Consider the following 11823-nt stretch of genomic DNA (forward strand, 5'->3'; position numbering starts at 1 on the left):
CCCAGGATCAAAGTTTCGCTAAAAAAATGAAAACTTTTAAAATGTTTTCAATTATATTTGATTCTTTAAGTCAACTGAAAACTAGACCACCTAAGAGCAGACAGCAGGATAGTTTTATTGTGGGAGGGATTTAAAAAGGGTGTGCCTCTGAAATATAAAATTTCTACAGCATAAGTGACCTGTGGTTTAGGCTTTAAATCATGTTCTCCTCAATTGGGCTAGGGTCAGACATTACACACAGACTGGTATAAGTGTTTGGAAACTGGTTTAAACCTTTATAACAGAACAGAAGTTCAGTGCACACAGACCGGTTTCAAAACGATCAAAACTGGTTTAAGGTACGCCTGGATGGATGTAGTACCAGACCTAACTGATCTAGGTTAAACAATCTATTAAATTTGTATATCCTAGATCCCCTCCTGATACAAGTTAGGTCTCAATCCCCTGGCATCCCAGGATGCATTGCAGCACCCACTATTCCTCCCCCCCCCCCCAAAATTGAGCAGGCTAGTGTCCACCCCAGCTTCTTTACTGTAGCCCAGCTGGGTGGCCACATCCCCAGCTGTCACAGAGCTGAGTCACCCTCCCCAACCCTGCCAGTGATAGCATGGAGGTGGGTGAAGGGGGAATGGACCCTCATCCCTGCCCCAGCTCCTTTCAACCCAGGTATGCACAGTGTGGGGTGGGAGGAAGCCCCTTGAGGTCGGGACTTTCCCTTCTCCACAATGCAGTTCTGAGCTGCAAATGCTCCAGCACCACCCTCTTGCCAGCCCCTGCCTATCAGGTATGGTGGGATGGACCCCTGCTCTGGTCCTGGCCCCCCAGCTGAGGCCTGCACAGCAGGTAGGGGAGAAAGCCCCAGAGGTGGGGGCTTTCTTCCCTGCAGTATGGCTCTCCACTGGGCTGCAAATACCACAGCCCTGCCCCCTCGCGAACCCCGCTCCTGTCAGCCTTCTCCCTCTCACCCTCCACTGTGCAGACCCTAGCTTGGGGGCTGGAGCAGGGGTCCATTCCCCACCCCCTACCTCTCCTCAACTGACAGGCAAGGGGCTAGCGAGGAGGAGGGGCTGGGGCATTTGCAGCCTGGCAGAACTGGGGGTTGTGAGTGAGAGCCCCTGTCTTCTGGCCTTGGCCAGTGCAGGCATTTGCCTTCTCAGCTAACTGATAAGTGAACATGTATTCTGTTCCTTAACGGTTCAATGTATATAGCTTAGAGAATGCTGAATAGATTGAATCGATTCTGCCTCGGACTTTTTGACTCTCTGTACTCAGCCTTTTTGCATATTCATGTTTTACTAGGTTTATCTTTTACACTCAACTTTCACAACAGTCTTAAAGTGCATTATATTGTGCAGTCCTTAAATCTGTGACTGTTAATGGGATTCTAGGTGGGAATGAGTTCATAGCAGCACAGGCTAAGCTCACTCACACTCTTGCCTGATTGTGGCAGTGGAACAATTATCAGTGATTCCATTTTAGAAAGTGACGTCTCTTTCTGATTTAAAACAGTGGTTCTATGAAGAAATATAACCAATCATGTAAATCAGTGATCACCAACCAGTGGATCTTGATCCACCAGTAGATCTCGGAGCCTTTTGCAGTAGATCTTGGAGCCTCTTAGAGATGATCTGAGGCTGGGGTGAGGGGTTGAGTGCCCGCATACATGCATGTGCGTGCAGGTCAGTCCGTGGGGGCAGGGGCTAAATCAAGGCCCCTGTGGTGAGGGACAGTGCTGCAGAGGCAGGAACAGGGGTAACTTGAGTGGGGCCCTGGCCAGGTGGGACTTAGCTGCTGGGGGGCACACTCCCAAATAATTTTTTCTCCCTCTGCCTCGATCTGCCCCTCTCCCCCCCCACAACTTACCTGCTGGGCAGGTAGATTGTGGGTTGCTTTTAAATACCAAAGGTGATCTCCTTCTTAAAAAGGTTGGAGACCACTGTTGTAAATCATCTATATCAGCTTGTGGCCCCCATTGGGCTTGGGGAATGTAGCACTTAATGTATAGGATCAAGCGTATAACATTGAAAATGCAACTTAAAAGTAAATGTACTTTAGCGCTTTATAATGAAACTACTGGGGGGAAAAAGGAATAATCATTATTCTGTGCCAACTGCTTTATGTATTGCAAGGTACATCTGCCAAAGAGATTCAGTTGACTGAATCTATTATATCAGTCTAACTGTTATGGATACTGCAGTCTCCAGAAGCAAGTGATGAACTTTTGATTTGAACATATGGAGGAGGAAGACTTTGTGTCTCTAGTGTTTTGGTCTATGCTACTTGAATACATACTACAGATGATGTTGTTACATGAGCACTGCAGCCCTAATATTTGTGCTGGCACTGAAAGGATTTAAAGCTCCTCTAAGAGTATAGCTGAGGAATCTGAGTGGTGTTACCTGTTCTGCTTCTCTTCTTCCCCAACTTCTTGTATATGAGAACATAGAGCAACTTTTGGTACAATTCTGTTGCCCTACTAAAAGGGCCCTGTGAGTACTATTATTACCCAGTGCAGCAAAGAGCAACTCTGAGGCTTTTTAAGTTACACCAAGATCCAAACCAGCAGCTGTGGGAGCTAGGGAACAGAGGGGTTGTGGGAAGCTGCTTGCTACTCCCTCCCCCAGTACATCAAGAGCTGCTTTAGCCATCTGGTCCTACATGGAAACCACCACTATTTCCATGTGCATCATTATTATTTTGCAGAATCAACACCATGTGGATTAAAACATATGTTGATTCTGCAATATGATACAATAATAGATTGTATCAATAATGTTACATATAGAAACCATGGTGAATTGTGTGGAACATTTTCACAATATGCTAAAATCTTTACCTTTTAAAAACAGTTCCTTCAAAACTTAAACATGTATAACTTCTAATAAGGAGGAGACTGCACATAACAAACCTGCTAGAACAAAAAAAATAAAAAGGCTCTCACTAAATGTGGAGAAAGGGTGGGGAATGAACTTTACATCAAGCTATTGATACCAGCAGTGTGAAGTATAAAATCTAAATAAAAAAGATGAATGATATTGGAGGATCTTCGTAGTGAAGATTTGGGTGAGTCAGGGTGTAAGATTTTTATGATTGATTTGTATGACAACATGAAAGCTAAAATAATGAAAAAAAATACACTGAAGCAAGGTCCCTTGCTTACCTGTTTACTGTACAGAACAGACTGAGATGTGCCCTGGAATATAATGCATAACAATATCTTCCATGTTGCTAGGTTTTTGGTTGTAGTCATGTTGGTCTAAGGACATAGGCAGGCAAGGTTCTTTGGGTAGATGTGATATCTTTTTTTAGACTGAGAAGTTGGAAAAAAGTTCTTAGCAAGCTTTTGGGCTTAGTCACCCTTCTTCAGGCATAGGGAACCTCTGCTGTTCTGAGGCTCCAAGGAATGATAGAAGCTAAAAGTGTAGTAGGATGTCAGTGAGAATGTAAATAAGTAGAAATTAGAAAGACAAAAGGTAAAGCAGAGAGGTGACATAGAGAGGGGAGGGGAAAGAGAGCAGAGGAAAAAAACAAACCCTTTTGCAGTCTAAGTGCTTTCCCTTTGGAAAAGGTACATGTGACTTAATAGAAACCTAAGAATTGCCATTGGACACTAGGGGTTTGCGAAACGAGCCATATTCGATTTGGATTCAGATTCAGCGCAAATCGGGTACAGGGATTTGATTAATTGATTTGGATCACTGTCCTGATTTGAGTCACCTGAATCCGAATCTGAAGAGTCGATGGTGATTCGGAGAATTAGCAATTAAAGCGGCATAGCTTTAAATGTTTTTTCTACATACCTTGAGGTATCAGGTGCGACTCGTGAACACTGCAATACTGGGGCGGATGGAGCATCTCACAGGAGCGCAGGCCCCCCCCCGTGTGCTTGACAGTGGACCCAGAAGTGGACTGAAAGTACTTCCGGGTCTGCTGCTGAGCATATGGGGGACCCCCTCCTCCCCTGCCCCCCCAGCTCATTGATTGGCCATGGGGGGACTCTGAGTGGCCCCCAGACCCAGGAAGCACCAGTCACCAAGCCGGAGTGGGGGGCAGCGTGGGGTTCCCTGTGTGCTCTGTGGCCGACCTGGAATTGAACCAGAAGTGCTTGTGGTCCACTTCCAGGTCTGCTGCCAAGTACGCTGGGGACCCCTCTGCACTCCAATGGCATTCTCGGCATCTCGGTGGTCATGAGCCGCTTGGTAGCTTGAGGTGTGTAGAAAAAACATTTAAAACTGTGTCTGTCTGAATCATTGAATCTCTCCTAATTGATTTGGAGGGTTCCAATTCAATTCAGAGAGATTAAAGGGTCTCCTGATTCCATTCAAATTTGGAGATTCAGCCGCCAAAAAGGGGCAAATCTCTGCCGAATCGAATCAGCGATCGAATCAGTGACAACCCAATTGGACACTACACCTATATCCTGTCTTGATAATGCCTGGTACCTGCTATTTTAGAGAAATCCCTACTTCTCCCCAGTTGAAAATAAGTAATCTGTATATTGGAAGTGTAAGTTTCTTCCTCACTTCATCTCACTTAGTATTGGTTTATGATCTGATGTGTGAGTTTGCTTCCCAGAGATATTTTATCTTATCTAAAGTATAAGTAATGTATATTTCTGTATACATTTCTGAACCTTTTTTTGACTTGTTCAAGCCTCTTGACTTTCAGGGTGTCCTGTAGAAATGGAGTTCCACATGTTTGAGTTGTTATACAAGAATGCATCTTCTTTTCTACTGTAACCTTTTTTAATTGTACTCAGTTTCTCTTTGCATATATTAGGTTAAACTGTGGGATCCAATTTACCTTCTTTCTGTACACCGTTTATTGTGTTGCTTTTTTATTGCAACCTGCCTCTTTGTATCCTTATCATTAGTGCACAAAATATTAAAAATATTGAGTGTGGCATCCTGTCCAGTTGCTTTAATTTTCACACGTACATTCATAACTGAGCTGCCTGATTGTTCAGTGGGTTTAAGATAGTTGCATTCAGTGTCATTTTACCTGTTTTTCTATATTGCTCATGTTCTCACAACTTCTCCACAGACTCACATTTCGAGACTTCCTCCTGGAGCTGTGGCCGGACAGTCCGTGGCAATTGAGGGAGGGGTTTGCCGCCTGGAGAGCCCAGCAAACTGAACAGCTGACTCATCACCTCATTGTAAAGAATGTGAATGGCATTTTGTACAATAAGCTCTTTTTTCTGTTTTACCAGATGTTGGGGAATTTTACTGTCATGATATACTCCTTATTGCAGCCATGTGCACCATAAATTGAGACAAGTGCTGCTGTAGTTCATGTTCTCACTCTGTGCGAGTGGGTGGGTGTGCATGCATGCTCATTTTTCTCCCAATAAAATAGGAACTCTTCCCAGTTGTGAAAAGACTGTGTATAATTAACGTTACATTTACTTACATTGCTTTGAGCATAAAAACAAAGGTCCTAAAAGTTCAGAAAAATCTGATTTAACAAAGTTGCAACAACTGTCATCCATGTTCTGAATTACATAGAAACAGATCTTTAAGTGAGATGTATCTTAATGCAAAAGTCATGATGGTTTCTACATTTCTTAATGATTTAAGTGACTCCAGTGGTAACTTAAACATTGTTTTTTTTTGTTTGTTTTCCTGTCTGTCTCTCTCTCTCTGTCTCCCCCTTTCCCTTCTGACCCAAGTATGGGCATTTTTATTTGATGAACAGTGGTTTCAGTGAACCAAACAAGAGCAGGATTATGGTCAGAATAATTTTAAAGTCTTATAATATTGGTTGTATCTCTCTTCCCAGGATGAGCTAAGCTAAGATGTTAATAGCTTCAAGCTGTATGTATTACACAGAGCTATATAAAGATAATGTACGGTAATGCTGTCTTACTTTGTGTATAATGGAATATTACAATGTAAATAAGAAGACAAAGTTTATGGAAAGATTCAATATTATTCTTTGTTTCTGTTTAATCTATTTTTAAGAGAGAGGTACAGAAATAAACTTATTACTGAATGCTAAGTACAATGTGTATTGAATTGATGACGAGAGACCTGATATTACCTTTCTTCTGGGAACATGAATTGCTCAGTGTTCAATATCGGCACGGGTATTTGTATCGTGTGTAATATGTATGTACAGTGCATATAAATTTACTGTAGGTTCCTACTTGATGTATCTAAAAAACTGGACCATATAACTACGGAGTCCTTGTCTGCCTCATAGATATAAGCTGATGTAATGGTTTGGTTGCCATCAGATCTGATACTTTAGCAAACCACTTGAGGTCTGAAGGTGAGTTCTTAAGTATAAACATCCGTTCAATGCTCTTCTTTTTATTAACGGCAGCAATATAGATATTTTTATAATGACAGCTTTTGTTCAGTGTTGTGAAGAGAGGCCACAAAGAAATTAGGGTGGTTCTTTTTCTTCTTCCTAAACCAGTCTGGTAACAGCAAGTATCTGCCATTTTACCATTTTCCAGAAGTATTGAGTAACAGATATTTGGGCTACATAAGCTTCATCTGGCAGCATTCTTGTCTCTCTTGTAGTGTTGTGCCTGCTTATGACAGACATACTTGATTCTGATTAAACAGTTGCATCGATTATGGTATCAATGTCTCATGGAAAAACAATTTTTAATAATTTTTTTTTAATGGCCTGAGTTCATTTTGAAAGTAAAGTTACTGATCTTTCCTTCCCCCATTATGACAAATGTGTAGGCTTGGATATAAAGGGACATACCCTGTTAGTAAATGGATCAGAATCTGTCAGTGAAATTTGGAATAGCAGATAAATTGGTGTCAGTTCCCAAAAGTTTGGAGTCATGTACCTCTGCTTTTTTATTGGTCAGGCTCAGACCAAAATAGTAATCTAGATTTATGGTTTATCTACAGCTTTTTAGTGATTTTTAAAATAGTAAACATATTACCTTGATAAAAATTGTACGTGCTCTAAGACACAAAATGCTGTCTAGCTCTAGAGAATTTGAGACTTATTTTTGTTTAAAGGAGTTTCTTTTCCTTTGGTCTTACTAACATTTTTTGTATGGAGATTTGATAATGTACAGACGCAATATAGAAATGGTAGATAGGAAGCATTTGAGTGACACTGGTTATAGAAACAGAAAGGGAAATACATGGAGCTAAAAAAGGTTTGTTTCGAAATGTGTTGGGCTAGGTTTTTGGCTGGTGCAAATAGGTACAGCTCTGCAGAAGTGAATGGAGCTATGTTGACTTTACACCAACTGAGACTGCAAACCTTAATTACCTCTAATTATTGGGAAACGAACTGTTACTTTGAAGCTGCTGTTCTCTACACTTAAAATGATTTGCTAATATTAACTTATAATATTAAAATAATTTGCTAATAATAAAGAAATTAAGAAACTGCTGATGTTTTCTTAGGTTCCGGTTTTCAAAGGTGTTGTCATGATTTTAGGTGCTTATTCTGAACCTTATATTCCGTAACCACGGGAACTGTTCTTTGCACTTGCATTTGCACCTTTTCTTTCCATTGAGGATTTCAAGAAAGCATTTTCAGAAGGAGTCTTTCTGCAAAATGAAAACTTGTGGTGTATAGAAACTCATAATGGAGCTAGATAACCTTGCAAAAGTTTCTTGCTTGAACTCTGTCACAGAAAATACATTTGTGTAATGCTTAGGTTGATTGTTTAGTACCCCCTATGTCTTCTATCCTTTCTCTGACCTGTTTCTTTCTTTATTGTGGAGTAAAGGACAACTGAGCATTTGGATTTCAGCATGTGATTTTTTTTTTTCCATGTGTTGGCAGCTAAAATATTTTTCTGTTTAATGTAGCCTAAAATGACAAATCAAGTAGGAACTGAATGGAAAACTAATGTTTTGGGTTCTTTTTTGATTTCTATGGACATCAGTTGCCTGTTGGCATATCTGCTTTCTCATAGTTTAGGATCTCTGCTTTGAGGCTGCAAACAGATATCATCTTTGTGCTGCCATTAAGAAGTTTTATGGCAGCACTGAGTTCATGCCCATTGTCATGCCACACATGCCCCAAATTGTGGCCATGACAAGAGGTGGTAAAAAATCGTGATGCTTTTTTGCAGAGCCATCTGTGGCGTACATGTTTGTTTTATAGGAAAAAAGTGAAGGCAGCCGAGAGCTGCCTGTGTTCTCCTGTTAACCCAGTCTAGCATGTCTGGAGCTTTGGGGGCCTGATCCTGCTGCATCCTGACTTGGGACAATGGAAAACGTCTGTGTCACCCAGTGTTTTTGTTACCTTTGGGGATAGTTTAGAGAACATGTATGAATTTACATCTTGGCAGTAAGGATGTTGTAACAATTCTGCTTATCCTGCTTCCACCCCCAGTGACTTAATTGAGGGCCTTATACTGCTACCAATTTTACTTTAGACATTAGGGATTATCAAAGATAAGTGTTGAAGACAGACATGGATTGCAACAAAGTGAGCCACAAAATCTCATACCCCATGAGTAATTGTGGCTCCAGGCGTTAATTGGTATTGTCCAGGAAAAAATTATACACATGACAGCAATAGATGGTTACAATTAAAAAGGAGAGGCAACCAGATGAAATTGCATGTAAATACAAACAGTTTGGAAACTGATGATTTATATTCTTCAAACACACATTTATGCTCCTTCACGCTATTTTCTAGCAGACAGTTTGGTGCCAGGATAGTTCTTCTTTCTTGATTAAACCCTTGCTATTAGAGTCCTGTAATATTGTTGTATTGTGTAGGGATGTTGCATGAATTCATTTACACTGGTAACTATGCAAACGTTGCTGTGCTGTGGCATAGTACAAGTTTTAACTAAATAGATGCCTGTTGACAAACTTGAGCAAAACAGGAGCCTAATATTGTGTAGATGCTCTGATTTTAATTTTAGCTTAAGTCTGTAAGGAACTGACTTAAACTAAATCTGCTCTTTGCAGGCTTAACCTAAACTGAAACAAGATGGAAATAAATGTACACACAGTGTTTTGCAGTGGTTTAACAATCCCTTTAAGTGTATATGAATTAAGCCAGCACAGCCTTCTTCTAAAAGCCGTTACAAAAACTCAGTATATTAATTCCATTACAAATCCAGCTCATATAGGGTACTTTTGCTTCTATCCATATTTTGAATTGCATGTTTAAAATGTTTTCTAAATCACTTTTTATGCCAAAAAGATGAATAACTGCTTTGGTACTCATTCTAATATGCAGCTATCATTTGTATTAATAGTGCAGTGATGTTTTAAATAGTGCAGTTGTACTAATAGTACAGTAAAAGTTAATGGGTTTTCTGTTCTCTCAGGTATAGCTGTGTTAATCTAAATAGTACTTGGCAGTAGGGCTGTCCGAAATGGCAGCGTTCTGTTTCAACCCGTGTTTTGATGGAACAGCATTCTGTTTCAAATTTTGTTTCAACTCGAAACAATTGTTCTGTTCCGTTCCATTGAAATGGTGAAACTGTTTCAACGTTTTGCCCATAGGATATAATGGGGAAGGTCAAAACAGCCTAAAACATTGTAATTTCTGGCCTAATTTGGATGAAACTGCAGCTGGAGTACTGCATCCAGTTCTGGGCTCTGCACCTTAACAAGGACGTGGCAAAGCTTTAGAGTCCAGAGAAGGGCTACCCATATGATCAGAGACTTGCACAGCAAGCCATATGAGGAAAGGCTGAGGAACCTGGGACTCTTCAGACTGAAAAAGAGAAGGCTGAGACGGGACTTGGTAGCAGCTTACCGCTACATCAGAAGTGTACATCTAGGACTTGGTGAACAACTGTTCACCAGGGCATCCTGGGGGAAAAGTAGGAGTAATGGTCACAAAATTCTGGAAGATCATTTCAGGCTCGTTCCAGGCTCAGCATTAAGAAAAACTACTGGGGTGGCTGCCCCCGATTTTACAGTTTGAGTGCGGCACTGGGTGCCATTTTTCAGTGGAGTATGGCAGGCCTCCGCCCTCCCTTCATAGCTCTGTCCGAGGGGTCATGGAAGCCCTGCCCTTCCCTGGAGATTGACAGGCTAGTAATGAATGTACACAATAGATTCCTTTTGTGCGCTTGGCTTTAACAATACATTTTAAATTTAAAAGTGCTCAGTTTAAAGAGATCCTTGAGACAACATAATCCTTTCCTGTACCGTAGCCAGCTATCCAGCCTAGTCTCCTCAGGATGGAGTTTTGCACTTTTGCTATTCTACTGTAAACAGATCCAAGTCTTGTTCTTTAATTGGCAGAAATCATTACAAAATAATAAAGGGCTAGAACAAGGAGGAAGGAAGGGGCAGGTAGAAGGCAAAGCTGGGTAAACTTAACTGTCTTGGGCAATTTTGAGAAACACAGACATGTATAAATGTTATTTCCCTGAAATGAGCAAGTCTATCAAACGGGTTCACTCTGTATCTGTTAAAAGCATACAGACATTTTCTTATGGTTGGATGTTCCCTTTATTATCATAATACTTTTTTCACCTGGAAGCTAGAAAATGAAGATGTCACTCTAGAAAATTTTTCTGTGGTGTATCACTGCTTACTGGCTTACCACAACCCCATTATGGATGACTAAATTCTGCTGGTACAGATTCCATAACGTATTTTAAAATGTGACCCTTTGTTTTGATAGCTTGGTACACTGGAGTCCATTTCTTAAACTATTTTGGAACCAATGTTATTTCCAAAGATTGTGATTCTTGACTATCTCATGCATTTGTAAGTTATCTATGACTAGGCAACAGAGCACACATTTATACTTACATGTTAGTAGTGACACAAGTTGAGTCATTTTCTGTTTAGTTGAAAAGTGATAATTGTTTTTTTCACCTTACAGTTGATCTTAATGTCCGTTTTCCAGGTCATGTGAACCTGTTTTTCATTTATTGTTCTAACGTTGTTAGAACAAGTTTTCTGATACTCACTAAGTCTTATACAGTTTCTGTATTTACTTTTTCAAGGGTGTAATTAGATTTCTCCAGAGGCTGGCCAAACTAAATAAAAGACCCCAGTCTGGCCATGCAGGAGTTCAGCACCAAATGTCATTGGCTGTAAAGTTGACAACAGAAGGAAGGATTAAATATAAAACTGGCTAGGTCATACTCCAAAGAATTGTAGCGTTCATGTTTACACTATCCAAAAAACCTAAAGCCAAGCCAAAGGTGGTTCATTGTGACCAAACATGGAGCTACTGTAAGGAAAAATGACCACAGTGGTTGCTACTTTAGGAGGGGGGGAGCAGCTGCATAGCTATAACCACAATGAGGAAAGCCAGTTAAAAGATGACTACCATTTACTCTGCCTTGAAATGACATGTTATATTTTCTCAGAGTGGCAATTGGCAGCACTGTTTACAAGGCAATGGAGAAAATGAAACTAACTGTTATGTTGACATTCACAACCACAGAGTTCATTGATTAACTTTCAGGGATTGTTTCTAAACTGACCCTTAATTTTCATTTCCTAAAAGCTGCTTTACAGTGTGCTATAGTTCTACAATGTTTATGTGCTTATTGTTCCAACAAAACTCAACTTTCATGACCATTATGAAGTCAATTCTTGAAGCTGGAACTGAATATAGGAAAGTTTTTCTCAGTAGTAGAAGAGGAAGTTGTGTTCGGAGGATAAAGGGAATCTTGTGTGTATCAACTGTGTAGGGTAGAGGGTAATAGGCTCAGAGTATTGTAACTGTAATGGTCCAGGGAATATGCAAGAAATAAGGTTTGCTTGCTAAAATGTTTTATTGGACTAACTATATAGGTAGGAGAGCTGTTAGACAAGCTTTTGGGCGCACAAACGGCCTTTCCACACATCTGGAAAAGAAGCCAATATACACTGGGGTAAATACCAGCTAAAACAATAACTT

The 11823-nt window shown here is 40.5% G+C and overlaps 1 protein-coding gene across 3 annotated transcripts in view; it reads left to right on the forward strand.

The window, feature by feature from the left end:
* TASP1 (taspase 1) overlaps positions 1–6000 on the forward strand; it is a 161668-nt gene extending 155668 nt beyond the window's left edge. For all 3 annotated transcript variants that reach the window (XM_006260835.3, XM_019500826.1, XM_019500828.2), the window contains one exon: positions 5044–6000. In XM_006260835.3, coding sequence (XP_006260897.1) covers positions 5044–5136 — 93 coding nt within the window. In that variant the 3' untranslated portion in view covers positions 5137–6000. The remainder of the gene's footprint in view (positions 1–5043) is intronic.
* Positions 6001–11823: the final 5823 nt, after the last annotated feature.

Source organism: Alligator mississippiensis, chromosome 1, assembly GCF_030867095.1.
Source record: "Alligator mississippiensis isolate rAllMis1 chromosome 1, rAllMis1, whole genome shotgun sequence".
Lineage (NCBI taxonomy): Eukaryota > Metazoa > Chordata > Crocodylia > Alligatoridae > Alligator > Alligator mississippiensis.